The sequence below is a fragment of the Corylus avellana genome, chromosome 1, assembly GCF_965113065.1.
Source record: "Corylus avellana chromosome 1, dhCorAvel1.hap1.2, whole genome shotgun sequence".
Lineage (NCBI taxonomy): Eukaryota > Viridiplantae > Streptophyta > Magnoliopsida > Fagales > Betulaceae > Corylus > Corylus avellana.
In genome coordinates, this window is record NC_142490.1 from 40,643,511 (window position 1) to 40,661,115 (window position 17,605).

Below are 17,605 nucleotides of genomic sequence, written 5' to 3' on the forward strand. Positions count from 1 at the left end.
AATGCCCTTCCAAGCTCTTAGTATGTCGTTCCGCCCTTGGTAGTGACAGTTTTGGTGATGGTAACCCATAATAATGACAAACAAAAGTGGAATAAAAATGAATGGTTTTTGTGGTAGTGATAGTGGTGGTGACCAGAGTGATGACGATGGTGGAACAAAGATGGATGATATTTGTGGCAGAACGAACATTGATAGCATGGACAATAATGGTTAATAGAGTAGCTTAAAAAAACTACAGCACAATAGTTTATATTTAATTTAATTTTTTTTAGTTATAAAAAATTTAAAATTAAATCTGAACTATTTGAAAGAAAAAAAAAAAAACAAAAAAAAAATGAAAGTGGAACATGTTATGCTGACTATTTGATGAAGTGTGCGAAAATGAAAAATCAAAGCTCTTAGTAGTGCCACCCCCGGATGTGGTAGCATTGGTTATGGTGACCGATAATAATGACGGTGGATGTAGGGCGGAACTAGAGGGAGGCTTTGGGGGCTTTAGCCCCCCAAGCCACCATGTTTCCCCAAAATTTTTTAAAAATACCCTTAGAAATTTTTTCTTTTTTAATTAGAATATGTCCTCCAAATTTTTTTTATTTTTTACTTTTGCTCCCCAAAATATAAATCCTAATTCCACCCCTAGATGGTATTTGTTGCCGTGTTAATGCCTAATGGTAGTGATGGACAATAATGACAATTGTGGAATAAAGATGTTGATATTTGTGACTATTAACCATTATAGTCCACGCTATCAATGTTGTTACCATCACAAATATCATCCATCTTTGCTCCACCAAGGTCATTATTGTCGGTCACCACCACTAACACTAGGATCGAATGGCTTAAGTAACGTAAAAAAAAAATACAGTACAATGATTTATATTTTATTTTATTTTTGTACTTATAAAATATTAAAATTAAATTTGAACCGTTGAAAAAATTAATCAAATATATTATTTTTTCTTTTTTACACCAAAATCCAAATCCGACAAAGAAAAAAAGAGGGGTTGCCTTTCTTTGTTGGGCTATAATTTTTTGATATCTAAAGTCAGAACACGTGGATAAAGAGGGACATGTTTATGCTGACTATTTGATCAAGTGTCGTTAAAAGCAACATTTTGAATCAGGAGCTAAAAGGCGTCTGCAAAATTATGGAACAAATTCATAGCCATGGAGCAAGTGAGTTGTTTCAAGCACAATCCCATTTGTATAAGCATGTTTTCAGTTTCGTAGGTTCCATGTCACTGAAATGTGCAGTTCAGTTAGGCATACCAGACATAATCCACAGCCATGGGGAACCTATTACCCTCCATGGCTTGGTCTCTGCGCTCCAGATTCACCCTACAAAAGCTGGTTTTGTGCACCGCCTCATGCGCTTGCTTGCTCACTGCGGCTTCTTTGCTACCACAAGAGTCAACAAAAAACAAGAAGAAGAAGAAGATGAAGAAGAAGCGTATGATCTCACACCTTCATCGAGGATCCTCCTCAAAGAAAATGTCACCAGCTTGTCACCGTTTGTTTTGGCTATGCTTGAGCCAGCTCTGGTTACTCCATGGCAATTCTTGGGAAACTGGTTCCGGGAAGACAAGGTCACAGCATTCGAGAGTGCACATGGGATGGGATTGTGGGAGTATGGAAACCAAAATCCTGTATTCAATAATCTTTTCAATGAGGCAATGGCGAGTGATTCAGGAATGATGAACTTGGTTGTAAGAGACTGCAAGGCAGTTTTTGAGGGGTTGGACACGTTGATTGATGTTGGGGGTGGTACTGGAACATGCTCCAGGATCATTTCTGAGGCATTCCCTCACTTGAAATGCACAGTGTTTGATCTTCCACATGTTGTAGCTAATTTGACAGACAGTTTGAAGTTGAATTATGTTGGAGGTGATATGTTTCAGTCTATCCCTCCGACAGATGGCATTCTACTTAAGGTATGCATTAATTTTATTTTATTTTTTTTGGATGAATGAATTTTATTATCCAACTGACATAGAATTCTTCACACCCCAGCAAAACTTGCTAGAACCCCTTATGCCAAAAGGCTACCCAAAAAAAAGAAGGAAAAGGAAAAGGCCACAAAACCAGCGAAACAACAAACCACAAAAGCACCCAAAAAAACCCTCTAAAAGCAAAGCAACAGAGTAGCAGCCATCCTATACAATTTTGCTACTTCTAGCTAAGCAACTGAAAACTCAGACAATACACCAAGACTAGTCAGATAGGCAAAACACTAGATAGAAATCACTTACCCGTAATATCTACAATTCCTTCTCTGCACTGGCAGCAGCTTTTCAACAGCAGCATTTTCTACGCAGCACAAGCCCAGCAGCATACAGCCACAAGAACTCCACCAAGTCACCAGCAACACAACCAACCAGACAGGGAAGACTAAAAACCACCGCAAGAACCAGGAGAGATTTTTGTACCAGCATAGTGACAGGGATTTCCCAACCAGCACAGAGCCATATTTTTTCTGTTACCCTTGAAGTTCCCCTTTCACATAATTCTAGTTCTAACCTCCCAACACATTTTCAGAAGCATTCTTTCCTCCGAGATAAGTTGATTACCAAACTTCACAACGTTTCTTTGCCTCCACAAATTATAAATAGCAGAACCCCATGCTAGTTTCAAATCACAGCTCCAATACTTTTGCCCCTCCATTCCCTCACTCCCTTGTTCATATCATCCCACTCAATAGGAATATGTGGTTGATTGCACTTTTGGATAACATAAAATTTGGCAGGTTTCTTGGATTTCCTTATATAGCTTGATCTGCAAATGTCCTTCATGAGCAACATAAAATTTACTACTATACGCTGCTTTTATCCTCATATTATGCACAAGTTGCTAGTCAGGTTCAAACTTCGGTAAACTGTGTATGCTATTTAATACAATGAGGAAGGACACAATCCTAGAGGATGATTATACTGTTGGTTGTGTTCTTTATGGTTGGATTAATAAATTACATAATGTTCTCATTTTTCTTGATGGTGATAATGACTAATTTGCAGTTGGTTTTACACTCAATTAGCGATGAGGATTGCGTGAAGGTACTGAAAAAATGCCGAGAAGCTATACTAAACAAAGAAAAAGGGGGAAAGGTGATCATCATAGATATAGTGATTAATGATATCAAAGATGAGCACGAAATAACTGAAGCAAAGCTCTTTTTTGATGTGTTGATGATGGCTCTGGTCACTGGAAGGGAGAGATGCGAGAAGGAATGGGAAAAGCTCTTCTTGGAGGCTGGTTTCAGTCGCTACAAGATAACACCCATGTTTGGTTTAAGGTCCCTTATTGAGGTTTATCCTTAGGACCTTAGCAACAACTATGTATTGTCCTAAGATTTGTATGACAGTAGAATAATCATGTACTGTAAGCTTGAATGCTGTATGGATGACTAATGGGTTAAAAGAGTTTTCAAATTTAGTATAATTATGAATATATCTATGTTCATGGTTTGGGAATATTTTAAAGAGACTTGGAAGAAGAGAAATTAAAGTAGGCATTTATAATGCCCAACTCATAGCAAGTTATTGCTTAAAGCAAGCAAAACTTGAGTGTATGCTCGTTCGCACGGGGCGCACACACGTTGAAACTAACAATTATGATCTAACTTTTATAATTAAGAGTAATGCTAGAAACTACATTTTTATCACATAATTATCTCACAATGTTGATGTGGTAGTCCTACCTAACCCTTGGATCAGTCATTATTAAAAAAAAAAATCCAAAAGTTGGTTAGGATTGCCATATTAGCATTGTGGGATAAAAATGTGATATCTAGCATTACTCTATAATTAAATAATCATTGTGCATTTTAAAATTCGTGTCTCTCTCTCCTTGCTAGAATAGAAATTCTAAGCGTGTTCTGGTTTAGTTTCGTTTTGCACAAAACACATATCATTATATCTAAGAGGAGTATTTGTTGTAACCTAGTACACACCAATTGATCAAAATTGGTAGGGACAAATAACTTCTTAAAGAAAACGATTATGTAATGCATCTCAGGAGCATTTAATTTTTTTGTTTTAGATTTATGCACAAACATAATGATGGGTCAGCCAGGGAGTTCAAGTAGATCTAATGGAAACCCATCACAACATTCTCATCAATTAGATAACAAAACAGAAAAGACAAAAAATCCAGGTAGGTGGAGTTATTTTTAATTTCAAATTGCTGCCTGATGATAACATTTATAATCAGTAATTGAAAAGTCGTTCGGTCACAGTTGGTCATGTTCACAGCTTATGTTCATACACATTAGGTATCTACATTCTAGAGGGCGGCGTTAGAAAATGAACACATAAAATTTTCTTTAGTTCACATTAATAATTCAACTTTGTTAATAATTACACGTCTAAAACTTTACGCAAAGGCAACAAATGAGAGCCTCAACTACAACATTTCGGATGCATATTAAGTTTTATATGACTAATTGCCAAGTCAGAGTTATGTGGTAGCTGCCATTAGCTACTCCAATATGACTACTAGCCTAGTCAAAGTTATATGGTAACAAAAAATATAGTTTAAAGACTCTAATATTTCTATGAATCTGCATGAAGGAAAAAAAAATTATGGCTTTCCAAAAGGAGTACCTTGATTTGGTGTTGGTCCCAAGTGGACTGCTCATAATGTTTGCTTATCATCTCTTCCTCCTCTACAGATACCTTAATTGTCCGCACACCACGGTGATGGGTTTTGAGAACAATGACAAAATAGCTTGGGTGGAAAGAATTATGCAGATTGATAAACGGGACGTTGGAGTAGCTCTATCTGTCATATCATCAAACACATCAGCTGCAACTTTCTTGGCATCAGTCTCTTTAACGCTCTGCTCTCTCATTGGTGCTTGGATTGCAAACTCCTCCAAAGAATTTCTGCAGAGTGAATTAATCTACGGAGACACAAGGCCATCCACCATGTCTATCAAGTACATAAGCCTCCTAACCTGCTTCCTCCTCGCTTTTTCATGCTTTGTTCAGTCAGCAAGGAGCTTCGTCCATGCAAACTATCTGATAAGCACCCCAGATAGCAACATACCTGCGCAGAATGTGGAAGTGGCAGTTATAAGGGGTGGTGATTTTTGGTCACTCGGGCTTAGAGCACTTTATTTTGCTCTGGATTTGCTGCTATGGTTTTTTGGGCCGATACCCATGTTTGTTTCCTCCATTGTTATGGTTATAGTCTTCCATTATCTTGACACAAACACAACTCTGTTGCATCAGCATAGGTCCCCAGGGAACAAGATGGTCAAAAGTGTGGCTGACTGAATATCCATGGCATTCGTGGCCCTTTACCATCATGGTGTGTAATGCCAAATTATGCTTGTGCATAATATGAACCAAATTCTTGATTGGTAAATGCAAATTGTTTTTTTTTCTTTGACTTTTTTGTAATTAAAGAGAAAATCCTCATCTTAACTTGTTTTCCTGCTACATATGAACAATACTATGTCTCACCCTCGGTTGTTATCTTGGTTTTGATTTGACTGTAGTTATTTAACATCTCTGCTCCAAAATCTGGATTTGCATCAGGTTTTATAGAATATAAGATATGGTTCCATAATGAGTATATATTTCTTATAGGATAATTTATTGATTATAATCAAATTTGATGTGTTAAACAAGCCACATGTAGTAGATGACAAATCGTTAACTTTGACGATAAAATGACAAAGAGATCTAACGTGTACAAAGCTTGAAGTCCTTGTTCTTAAATTGAAAACCTAATGACTAAATCCAAATCAGGGGCTAAATATGATTTTTTTTTTTTTTTTTTCCTAAAAGAATTATTTGATGATCACCATACTTATCTTTAGTTTTACCTACCCTAATTGTGTTACAAATAGGAATAAATTTCATTAAAGAATAAAAGCAAGAGATATAGTCATTTCGAGCTCTTTTCAAATAGTGGACGTAAGTGTCTAATATCGAACCACCCGTAAATCTCTTCGTGTTATTTTCGCATTTCTTCTGCAATTTACATTTTATTAAGAGAAGTTTATCCGAGAGAACGCAGCATCATGATCTTCAATTCCTAATTCCATGCAAATCAGGATGTGAAGATTGTGTCAACATCACGTTTGATGGATACTTTTACAAGGCTTTTGGTAAATGAGGTTTAGTTGGGATGAAACTTTTGTATAAAATGAGATGAAGGTGACATTGGAAAATGACATGAACTTTCTGATCAAACCACACCTTATGACTATGAGGCACCAAAGACGTGGATAAGTCATGTTTATGGATCAATATCAATTTGACCCCACAAGCATTTGAGTTGCCAAGGAAATTGGGTTAGTGGGGAAGAATTTTGAAGCCATCGGCAGCTTTTTATTAATATGTACACGCAACACAGCTAATATTAGGAAACATGTAACTCATAATTAAAGGCCCCATTTTGGCCCATTGCCCCCCCTATGTTGATGTTGCTTCTTAAATATTCCTTTTCTTTCCCAATATTTTGTTGGAAGTTGATGCTTCTCAAGTTATCAAGGCTATCAACAATGCCAACCATTGTACTGATTGGCCCATTGCCCCTATTGTGAATCATATTATCTCTAATCTTTCTTCCTAATTTTGTGTTTGATCCTGCACTTGATATTAAATGAGACGATAATGCTAGACATCTCAAGAGATTCTTTTCAAAATGCTTTCCAAACGATGTGGCAGGCATTTTTTTTCCTTAAAAAATTCACATTCTCTCTCCTTTGTCTCTCACTCCTTCCCAAAATAGTGTTTTCCACATCATTTGGGAAGTATTTTTGGAAAGATTTTGAGATACCTAACAGCCTTCTAAATGAGATATTAAACGACTAAGGAGGTAGATAAGCCAATCTAATCCTAATAATGCGATTGATTTATGTCTTGATCAGCCTGTTATAAATTTTTAGTTCCAAAAACAAAATATTGGGGATGTAATTGAAGGGAGTTGAGCATGTGTCACTTAATAATTAAGCAGGTTTCTACAGTCACGAATCAAGTTTAACGAACGGTTTGTCAATCTGTTGATTTATTTACGGCCCTAAATCGTAAGTCCTAAGCCCAGCCATCAGGGGGTGTTTATTAAAGGGTTTTGGTTCGATATTGTAGCAAAAATTGATTGATGTAAAATATATATATATATATATATATATATATATATATAAAAAGTGCAAAAAAAAAAGTTTTGTAGTGGATTTTTTATTTGAATAATAATAGAAAGTGATTGATGTGACATAAAAAGTAAATAAATGTTGAAAAAATAAAAAATAAAAATGAGATGAATAGTATTGAACCAAAATACGAGGCCTCAATGTTCGCCAGTGAACTAAGACACCCACACTAAGCAGTGACAAGCTATCACATGCACGGGTGGAACCAAATCAAACATATCAACTTAGCCAAAAAAAAAAAATCAATCGAACGATCAAAGTAATTATTCGAAAATTGCCAAGGCATTTAAAAAAAAAAAAAAAAAAAAAAAAAAAAAAAAAAAAAAACCTTTTATAAAGAATTTAAGAATCTTTAGAGTTGCCAATGACCACCCAATTGTAAGGAGACACCCACACTAAGCAGTGACAAGCTATCACATGCATGGGTGGAACCAAATCAAACTTATCAACTTAGCCAAAAAAACAAAAAAAAAATCAATCAAACGATCAAAGTAATTATTCGAAAATTGCCAAGGCATTTAAAAATAATAATAAAAATTAAAAATAAAAATAAAAAAAATAAAAAAAAAAAAAACTTTTATAAAGAATTTAAGAATCTTTAGAGTTGCCAATGACCACCCAATTGTAAGGATAGGTCCCCAACCACATGCCCTACTAATAAATGCCAAATGGTACGTTAAGTTATCCTACCAAGCCAGAATTTCAACAAAAATGTATACCATATTGTATTTATCACAATGTTATACAAAAAGAAGCCTAATTTTATATGCCACCCATGAGCTCACCTACACCCATAATTTCAATTTTCAACTGCATATTAAATTTGACAACAGCTCCACCACTTGTGAAAGATGATGCTCCATGCAAGTACAGCTCCAGCTTCAATTTTGCTCAGAAAAGTGGGGAAAAAAAGGGACCAGCTTGAATTTTTATGTGTCAATCATGCATATATAGAGTTCAATTCAAGTTGGGCCTTATCCTTAAGCAAGAGGCCAATTGCAATTAAGGTCTACATGGATGAGAGTATTAGTAGTAGCTTTTTTTAATTTTTTTTTTTTTTTTTTAAATATAAGGAATGAAACTACTTTTTGCTTTCAAATTCAAATAAACAACACAATAACTTTCTTTATATTTTTTACATACCATTTAAATATTCTTTAAATTAAATGATGGGGAAAAGAGAAAAAGAAGAGGAACATTTAAATATTGTTTCAAATAAATACTAGAGGAAAGATAAAGTTTTTTTTTTAATATTAAAATAATGTTAAGGAATCAAAATTGCTACCCTAAAGTTACCTTAATCAAGGGTAGCACTTTTGCTTCGTTTGGTATTCCTTTGGTTTGGGAAACAACAAGGAAGTTTGTTTCAAGTGATTTTTTTAAGAGTTTTTCTTACATTTAGAGAAATAAATGATGTGGCAACTATACATGAATGTGACCATGGTAGCACATATTCACTGGGAACTGCTCAAGAAAGGCTTAGACGGCAAGAATTGCATGCGCTCCCTCAAGACCAATTGAATCATAGCTTGACACAGCTCCACTGGGACATCAATAGTTCCCAAGTCGACTAATACTAATCAGGCTTGTGTGAATAATTCTCTATTGCAGATAGTCGAACCCACGCCCTAGTACATTTCCAACCTTATAGGAATTTTCTTACCACTAGCTAAAACTTTCTTTTCTTTTTTCAGCTCAAGCCACAAAAAGGAAGGGAAAAACGAAATTACAAAATAAAAAATAAAAAAAGATACAAATATGCAATGCAAAATTGGCCCAGAAGTAATGAAATCTTTAAGATGAAGATCATTGTTATCATCCTTATCATCTATTTCCTAACCCAAAATGAACACTCTGAAATCCTTTACTAGGACCCATTTCTTAAGTGTGTAAAACCTTGCTTTTGGGGAAAAAATGATGTTGACCCACAAAATAAAAAACTCATCAAGGGTAGGTGGGGTCCCCATTAATTTATATATTCATGGTCATAGGCATATGCCTAATCTTGTGAAGCCTCAATTGTGGGCCTTGCACGCCACAATATTTAAGTTACATGGTACCATATTTCCTACCAATCCATGGAAGTCAACTATTTTTTGGGGGGGTTCTGAGGGAAGATTAGCTGCAGAAGCAATACTTCTTTAGGCTGTCTCAGTTAATGTTGTTCCTCTGGATTTATTTGACCAATCTTATAAATACAAAGTGTATTCTCATAATTACTGTTTAAAATTCTAAAACTTGTTCTGCTTCATTACATTAACCATAGTTCTGCAGTTAATATTATAATAATGTTTTTCTATTTTTATTAGCTTAAACTTTTGAAATCAACGATGATTTAACATGATATCAGAGCAGAGATTTTGTGTTCGAACTCTATCTCGTCATTCACCTCCCATTTTAAAAGCAAATTTGAGCCTGTATGTGAAGTCGTGAAGATGGGTGTAAAAATATTGATTAGGGTGGTGATTTAAAACTTATATCAATCAAGTGGAAACAAAAATTCCAACTAGTTCTTGCTGTCCAAGCTTGAGAAGTCAAGGGTTGCGTTTAAACAAATCCAAACACCATGGATTGATGCTCTTCTGGCGCGAATTTATGAACACACCCAACAATAAATACACACCAACCCACAGAAATTAAGGGGAAAAAAAAAATTATGGGTTTCGGAAAGGAGGAGCTTGATTTGGTGTTGGTCCCTTGTGGGTTGATGATCATGTTTGCATACCACCTCCATCTCCTTCACAGATACCTTCGTTGCCCTGACACCACCTTCATCGGCTACGAGAACAATGACAAGAAAGCTTGGGTCGAAAGCATTTTGAAGGCAAGCATCAGCAATCCCTCTTCCTCTGCTTTCATCTTTTTTTGTCGATCAAGGCAAATTTTGCTCACCCATTTCTTTGGAAATTGCAGAATAAAGACAAGGATGTTATAAGCGCGGCTCTATCGGCGACAACCTCAAACACGACAGCATCAATTTACTTGGCAACAATCTCGTTAACTCTCTGCTCTCTCATTGGAGCGTGGATTGCAAACTCTTCCAACAACCTTTTCCAGATGAGCAACATCATCTACGGCGACACCCGGCCGTCGACCATCTCCGTCAAGTACATAAGCCTCCTGACCTGCTTCCTCCTTGCCTTTTCATGCTTTATTCAGTCGGCAAGGCACTTCGTGCATGCAAATTATCTGATAAGCCACCCAGGAAATATCAGTCCTGTGAAGAATGTGGAGTTGGCGGTTATAAGGGGAGGTGAACTTTGGGTGCTTGGGCTTAGAGCGCTCCATTTTGCTCTGAATTTGCTGCTCTGGTTTTTTGGTCCAATACCCATGTTTGTTTCCTCTGTTTTAATGGTGATAATCCTCTATCACCAAGATGGCAATTCTCCTCCATTGCATCAGTATGGATCTGCAAGGAGCCCTGTCCTGATCAAAAGGACTGGCCAGGATGTCTAAGGCCATGATCATAATGTGTAAGGTCTCAAAATGAATCACCATTGCTATGGATTTTTTCAGCATCAAGCTTTTAGAAGAAACCATGCTCTTGTTGATTAATATTGCAGGTGTTCTTGTTTGAATTTGATGTTGGAAAATAGAGCAAACTTTCTTCTTTGAATTTAGAGTACCTTTTCTTTTTCTTTTTCTTTTTTTTTTTCCACTGTGGACAAGTACACCCAAATTCAAAGTGTTACTTATGAAACAAGTAAAATAACAACAACAAAAAAGTTTTAAGAGATTAGGATATGTAAGATAGATGAAAATTTGGGATAAAGATCTCTTATTATTAAGCTTCCGATAACATAGAAATTCAAAAAGGGGATTGTGAAACCCATCTGTTTCGAGCAGATGAGCTCCACCTCTGTTTGAGATAAAGTTTGGTCTACAATTCCATGTCTTTAGCTGCCCAAATTTATGAGCTATTCCAATTAGGGCCGAGCAAATTACCGACTAACTAACTTTCGACCGATTTCAACCGACACTAATCGTTACTGACTAGACGGAGGACGGTAGGCGGCATGATTTTTTTTATTCCGAACTTTTCGGTTCAGTACGCGGAAGAGGTTTTTTAACCAAACCGACTTTACTGACTGACTTTCGATCGACTTTACTGACAAATTTGCCACTTTTCCACATACCGACATTACCGACATCAACTTTACCGACTTCCGACCGACACCAACTTTACCGACCACCATTCGGTTCGAAATGCGAAATAAAATAAAATTTGGCGGAATAAGTCGGTGAAATAACTTACTTTACTGACATTGTCAGTTCGAAAGGCGAAAATAAAAATTTTCTACCAAAACCAACATTACCGACCAACGCTCAACCCTAATTCCAATAACGTAATATCAAGAATTTCAATCCAAAAATTATGGTTTTAACTGCCAGTTCTTTTATCCCTTTTTCAAACCCAAATCTGGTTCCTGATTCGAAACGTCATTTTTTTTTTTTTTTTACCCTTAAATCTGTTTGACTAATTGGTCAGTAATTGCTTAGAACCTCTGCTCAAAAGCTTGAGCATGTGTACTTTATCTATAAGCAAAAGTTAGTGCGACTTTAATTTCATTCTTTCTCAAGCAACTTAATTTGCAAACTTTGTTAAGAGTTTATTAATCTCGAATCATTATCACCGTTATAATACAAATTGAGCACAACTTTGTTGGTAGATCACAGTATCACACCACCTGGCTCCACTCCTCAAGCTCACATGCATCATTGACTTGTAGCAATACAGCTTAAATTGTGCCTTGTTTGCGTGACACTTTCGCAATTGATTAATTATAAAGAATTATTGCACCACATCAAATGGGAATGCAATGCGTGTACACATGCTTAGAGTGTGTTTTGGCCCATAATTTTACGAGCTTAAAAATGCTTTTGAAATGACTGTTCGGAAGTGTTGATGCTGAAGTCAACGGTGAGTACCTCATGTCCGCCAACTAAAGAGAAGCGTACAAAGAGAAAGAAAGGGGGTTAGAGAGAATTATCGGCGGAGGACTGGTGAATCTACTCCAACAGTACCGCTAGAGAAAGAGAGATTTGAGAGCGCGTACCTGGGGTCTTCCTTTAAGTTTCTCTTTATACACTTGTGATGGGGATTCTTCTTTCTTTCTCTAGGCTGTTAAAGAGGTTGGTAGGGCGTGAAATTGCAGTTATACGAGCTGACATGGGAGAATATCGCGTTTAAATTGCACGCAGGGAATTATGTTTTTTAAAACGTATAATTTTAAATACTAAATTGTAATTTTACTAAACATTTATATGTATTTTTGAAAATCCCGTTTTGCTTATTTGGCATAACTTGACTGTGTTGATTGCCTTCGTTATTTACTTAAATATGAACCAATTCTGCATTACACTACTTCCCTCTAAGCTGGAAGTCACATGAATGATTGACTTGTTTCTATATATATATATATATATATATATTGTCTCGTTTGCATTACAATATATGACAACAACTGATCGTAATTAAGAAATAAAATTCTCTTATTTTCTTAATTCTTAATTCATAATGATATAGTAGTAGTGGATAAAACGTGGTAGATATTCTTAACGAAATTTAATTTATAATGTTGATTGAACAGTTGGAGTGTACACCCACTAGAAAAAGTTATTGTGAGATCAATCATATAATTTTACTTTAAAAAATGGGAATTCTTATATATGGTTGTAAATATTTATTTAAAAAAAAAACCTAAATTTGTTTTTAATCAGCATTTATCCAACAATAGAGACAATCTAACAAACACTTAGATTAATTCTTGTTAAATAATAATAAACAATTCAATAATTAATTCAAAGTGTCATATTAGTATTATTGGATGAATATTAAATACAATTATAAATTATAGTATCCAGCATTTATCTAAATAAAAGAATGTCTTTTGGAATAAGTTTAGGGATAAATGCAAAATTTGTCCATGTGGTTGGTCTAATTTACAAATCACTCCATGTGGTTTAAAAAACAATTTATAGGTCTCTATGGTAGGCTCCCTGAACTCATTTTTTCGTTAAATGACTTAACGGAAACCATTACATTGCTACATCATACTCAATAAAAATTAGACACGTGTTCTTTTTTATTTATGCTTTTAACAAATGACAAATAAGTTTTTTCACGTCATTTTGAAGCTCCAACACACACTCCAAGTCAAATTAAATAAACCTAATCCCACTATATCCTCTATGTCGTTGTCATCTTCATCTTTCCCAACAATTCTTGTCATCGTCTTCATCTGCGTTTTCTGTTAAGACTTACATTCACACATGAATATTCCTACATGCACAAGCATCATCTTACACATGCACACTAAGGGACAAAACAAGCCCCACAAAAGAAGGAAAAAAAAAAATTGCATGTCGCAAAAAAGAGATCACTTTTTAAAAGATGAACCTACGGTTTGCTTTTTAAAGCCACCATCTTCCAACATCTATGTTAGTTCTTGTGTTGGCTTAATTCAGTTCCAAAATGCAGAGACTACTGTTTACGAGCTCAAACACTGATATATAATGCTCAGAATCCAATCTCCACCGTTCATAATGTAGATTCATGTGTTATGAACATCCCTGCAAAATTTCAGCTCAATCGGACCACAAACGCCCATCGATCGGGGCTGTTGATCAAGACTGGACAGCATTTCCAGAATACTGTTTCACCCATGTCCGGACATGCCTTCCCCGGGTCCGGACCTCATTTCCAGAAACTCAAATTTTGCTCCGCAAAGCCGTGTCCGGACAGCCCATTAACATGTCCGGACACCCCGTAAGTTTGAGGCCCCAAAACATGATTTTAAGTGGTTTAAGTCTAGGGTTTTGTCGGGGGTATATATACATCATTATAGAAGATAGAAGTACGAATTTTCACCCCCAGAGAGTTCGTGTGAGGCTGTGCTTGAGTGATTATTTTGTTGTGAGCCAAATTGATTCCTCTTAGAGGATTTTTGTTAGTATTGATTGTGTGCTTAATTGAAGTCTATTGGAAGGGTTCGATAAAGGAGAATCACGTTGAAGAAGATTGTGAGCGTGGAGACAAGTTGGAGGCTTGTCGATCTTATAGAGTCAAGGTCTTGCAAAGGGTTGTAAGTGTTCCTAGTGTCTGTAATCTCTAGATAATCTTTTGATAGTGATTTCCTAGGTTTGGCTGCCCCGGAGAGGTTTTACTTTTAGAACGTTTTCTAAAAGGTTTCCTCTTCGTCACCAAAATCTTTGTGTGTGATTGTTCATATTTTGGTGATTGTTTGCTTTGATAAATATCCGTTAATTCCGCATAAAATTGTGATATTTATCTGTTTAGAGTTTTTCAATCTATTTAACACAAACAAGAAAGCACTTACCATAGAACAAAAACAAAAAAACCAGACACACAGAGAGGGAGAGATTGTTTTCATAGAAAGCACTGCCAAAAAACACAGATGCCCAAATCTCAGACGCAGATGTCTAATCAACATTTATCCAAACAATTCTAACAAACACTTAGATTAATTCTTGTTAAATAATAATAATAATAAATCCAATAATTAATTTGAAGTGTCATATTAGTATTATTGGATGAATATTAAATACAATTATAAATTATAGTATCTAGCAGGAATAAGTTTATCCATCTGTTCACATGGGCTTAGTTCTCAATTTGAGGCCCACGGTATAAACACCACATTTTATCATAAGTGGGCTGCATGGAGATGAAGTTTTGGGGCCAAACTAGGCCTCCTGTCAAAGATGGATTTAAGTGCACTTGGCCAAGAATACATCCTCTCCATTTGAAATGGAAATTTAGTCCATTTTAAAAGACGTTAATAAAATTTTAAATGACGTGACAATATATACACTATTATACTGTAAATTTTAATCTTTAAATTCTCCATTAGTTTTCCCCAATCTATGTGTTTAAAGTGCAAATAAATAAAAAGCTAATAAAAACCTCCCAATCTCTCAAACGATCCTAGCTAGGTTTCATGGAAATGCTCAAGAAAGTAATTTAATTCTTCAACCAATATAATTATTTCATTTCTTCGTCTAGTGGTTTCAAGAATTAAATGGAGCCTTAAATTATTTTGTTTGGGTTTTTTGGGTGCCTTAACTCACAACCATATGAGGATATATTTTATGTTGTAACGACCCAAAAGTAATTTAATTCTTCAACCAATATAATGATTTCATTTCTTCATCTAGTGCTTTCAAGAAATAAATGGAGCCTTCATACCTTACTAGAATATATTTCACATTGTAAAATCATCAACTAACTTAAGATCAGTTTGATTTCGACAAAGACACACATTTCTCAAAATTATTAACAAATAATTCCAAAAAAAAAAAAAAAACATGTATTAAATATAGACCCTATTAGAACATTTTCCGAATGGAGTGAATACGGTTAGTACCTGCAAAATAGAAAAGTTGGACAAAAAAGCTTGTCGGGTGTGTCAGTGAGGAGTAGCTTTGATGCTTAATAACAGCAACTCGAGAGTTTAAAGTGTGTACCTTGATTCGTGAATGGAGTCCCCGTTATAGAGAAAAAAAATACATAATGGTTGGCATCGGTTGTGTCCCCTTAATTCTCGGGTGTTAGCACTACCCGAATTCTGGATAATGGGGGTTAACCGCCAATCATGCCTTAGTCTCATGTGATCGTGGCCACTCTTATTAGGGGGCCTTCTCATGACCGTATATGATGATGATAACCGTGCCTTGGTACTAGACCATCGTGGTGAATCTCGGTCATGGACTCTTAGTAATGGGCTCGTAATAGCCGGCCTTAATGCCCCGAGAATCTTGGTAATAAGGGCTTGGTGACGTTCTTGGTGATGGTACACCAGAAGTTCCACTATAACGGATCGATCTACAGCTTTGGGCCTGGCCTTGTTCACACCCGATGAGCCTATTCTCTTAGGCTTGTGGACTTCGGCTTGGCCTATTTAACGTATCATAGAGTTGGCCCAATCCCCAACAGACTTCACAAAAAACAAACCAAAAAAAAAAAACACTTTTAACATTTATATTACACCAGCAAATCAAAATTTTAAACCAAAATCACAAGACACTTTTTCAAAAGCATTATAAAACCAAAACCAATGAACTCAATATCATATAAAATTTCCCCAAAGCATCTTCATATTGAAAAGAAAGAAAATTGCTATTTTTAAAAAGAAAATTGTACCAGGACAAGGAAAAGTTACTTAGCTGTTTTCATAAATGTAGGTGAGTTTCTATTTTGAATGAGCCTGCAGCTCATGACCTTCTGCTCTTTTCAAAAGTACCATTTTGGAAGAGCACCTCCCAACATATTTTTAATTTTGCATTTAATAATCCCCAGAAGTTTTTGACCACACTAGAAAAAAGGTCATAGGAAAAGGACCACCATAAACACAAACGCTCCCTCGTCGGTGATTATAGCCTTGAAGGGGGAGGCGGGGAGGAGGGAGGGGGGGGGGGGGTGGTAAGGGTTGGAGAGCTGTCAGTTTTGGCCGATCCTTGACCGTACGATCAAGGCGATGTAACCTTAAGATGTAACCTTAAGTAGCCGACAGCTTCTGATGAGACAAAGACCGGTCTAGTTCCTTTTGGCAAGTCTTAAGGTGGGTCCCGCAGACCAACAGTCTGGTGCCACGTGTCCAGCGCATCTTCGGGATAAGAGTACCTCACAAGGAGGGGGGGGGGGGGGGGGGGTGGGGTGGGGGGCTGATATTACAGGCTCTTCTGTATCGTTCAGACGAAACGACTAAACTACCCCTCTGTCAGGGAAACGATAGGATTGTAGCACGACACGTTGAGGATCAGACGGTGGACAGTGGGGAGAGCGTGGGAAGAAAATCATGCTTCGGGGCGCGTGAGGATGACTGACGTGACTAAAGTACGATGAAAGGCTGTGGCAGAGGCAGGCAGCACCCGCGTAAAAGCCGAGGGGTCTCTGCGAAAGTAACCTTTAGTCATTGCCCCTTTTTTCCCGCAGATGTCAGCATGCTTTTACCACGCCCCACCACGCGCTTCTTTGATCATATCTGTCAATTGGGCATCACGTGGGTAAAGTCTGGGTGTGTCAAGCATTTCGGTACAGATTTTTTTTGTTTGGGCCAAAAAAAATTGCATAATCCTTGGAGGCATGGGGCATAGAGAGGGAAATAATTCGGTGAGAATCGACAGTACTTTGGTGCACAGTATTGCCCCACTAGATGGGCAGGAGTTGATTAGATTAGACGGTTAGCGAACAGAGGTGGGGTGATGATATTTTGTTGTTATTAGAATGATTTATGATGTTTTTTTCTTTTTTCTTTTTTCTTTTCTTTTAGGTTTATAGATTTCTTTGGTGGATGGTCTTGATTCTTTGAAAATCTTGTTAATGTTTGTGGTACTAGCAATCTCTCGTGTTTCACATCTGTAAGATATTTATAAAAGGAGAATGGTCAGTCTTTTTTTAGTGTTTTTTTGAGGTTTGTGTTCATTCCC

The 17,605-nt window shown here is 36.4% G+C and overlaps 3 protein-coding genes across 3 annotated transcripts; all 3 read left to right on the top strand.

Annotated features, from left to right (window-relative positions):
• Positions 1–1,064: 1,064 nt before the first annotated feature.
• LOC132173004 (putative O-methyltransferase 3) lies at positions 1,065–3,659 on the top strand. The gene is made up of 2 exons (XM_059584568.2): positions 1,065–1,931; positions 3,012–3,659. Exons 1-2 carry the CDS (start codon positions 1,149–1,151, stop codon positions 3,312–3,314), a joined length of 1,086 nt encoding a protein of 361 aa, XP_059440551.2. The 5' UTR covers positions 1,065–1,148; the 3' UTR covers positions 3,315–3,659.
• A 90-nt stretch (positions 3,660–3,749) lies between these two features.
• On the top strand, positions 3,750–5,491 carry LOC132173005 (uncharacterized). Its single transcript, XM_088517270.1, has one exon. It carries the CDS (start codon positions 4,560–4,562, stop codon positions 5,271–5,273), a length of 714 nt encoding a protein of 237 aa, XP_088373396.1. The 5' UTR covers positions 3,750–4,559; the 3' UTR covers positions 5,274–5,491.
• Positions 5,492–9,645: 4,154 nt separating this feature from the next.
• LOC132172168 (uncharacterized) lies at positions 9,646–10,772 on the top strand. Its single transcript, XM_059583618.2, has 2 exons — positions 9,646–9,980; positions 10,070–10,772. The coding sequence occupies exons 1-2, from the start codon at positions 9,813–9,815 to the stop codon at positions 10,610–10,612; spliced, it is 711 nt and encodes a 236-aa protein (XP_059439601.2). The 5' UTR covers positions 9,646–9,812; the 3' UTR covers positions 10,613–10,772.
• Positions 10,773–17,605: the final 6,833 nt, after the last annotated feature.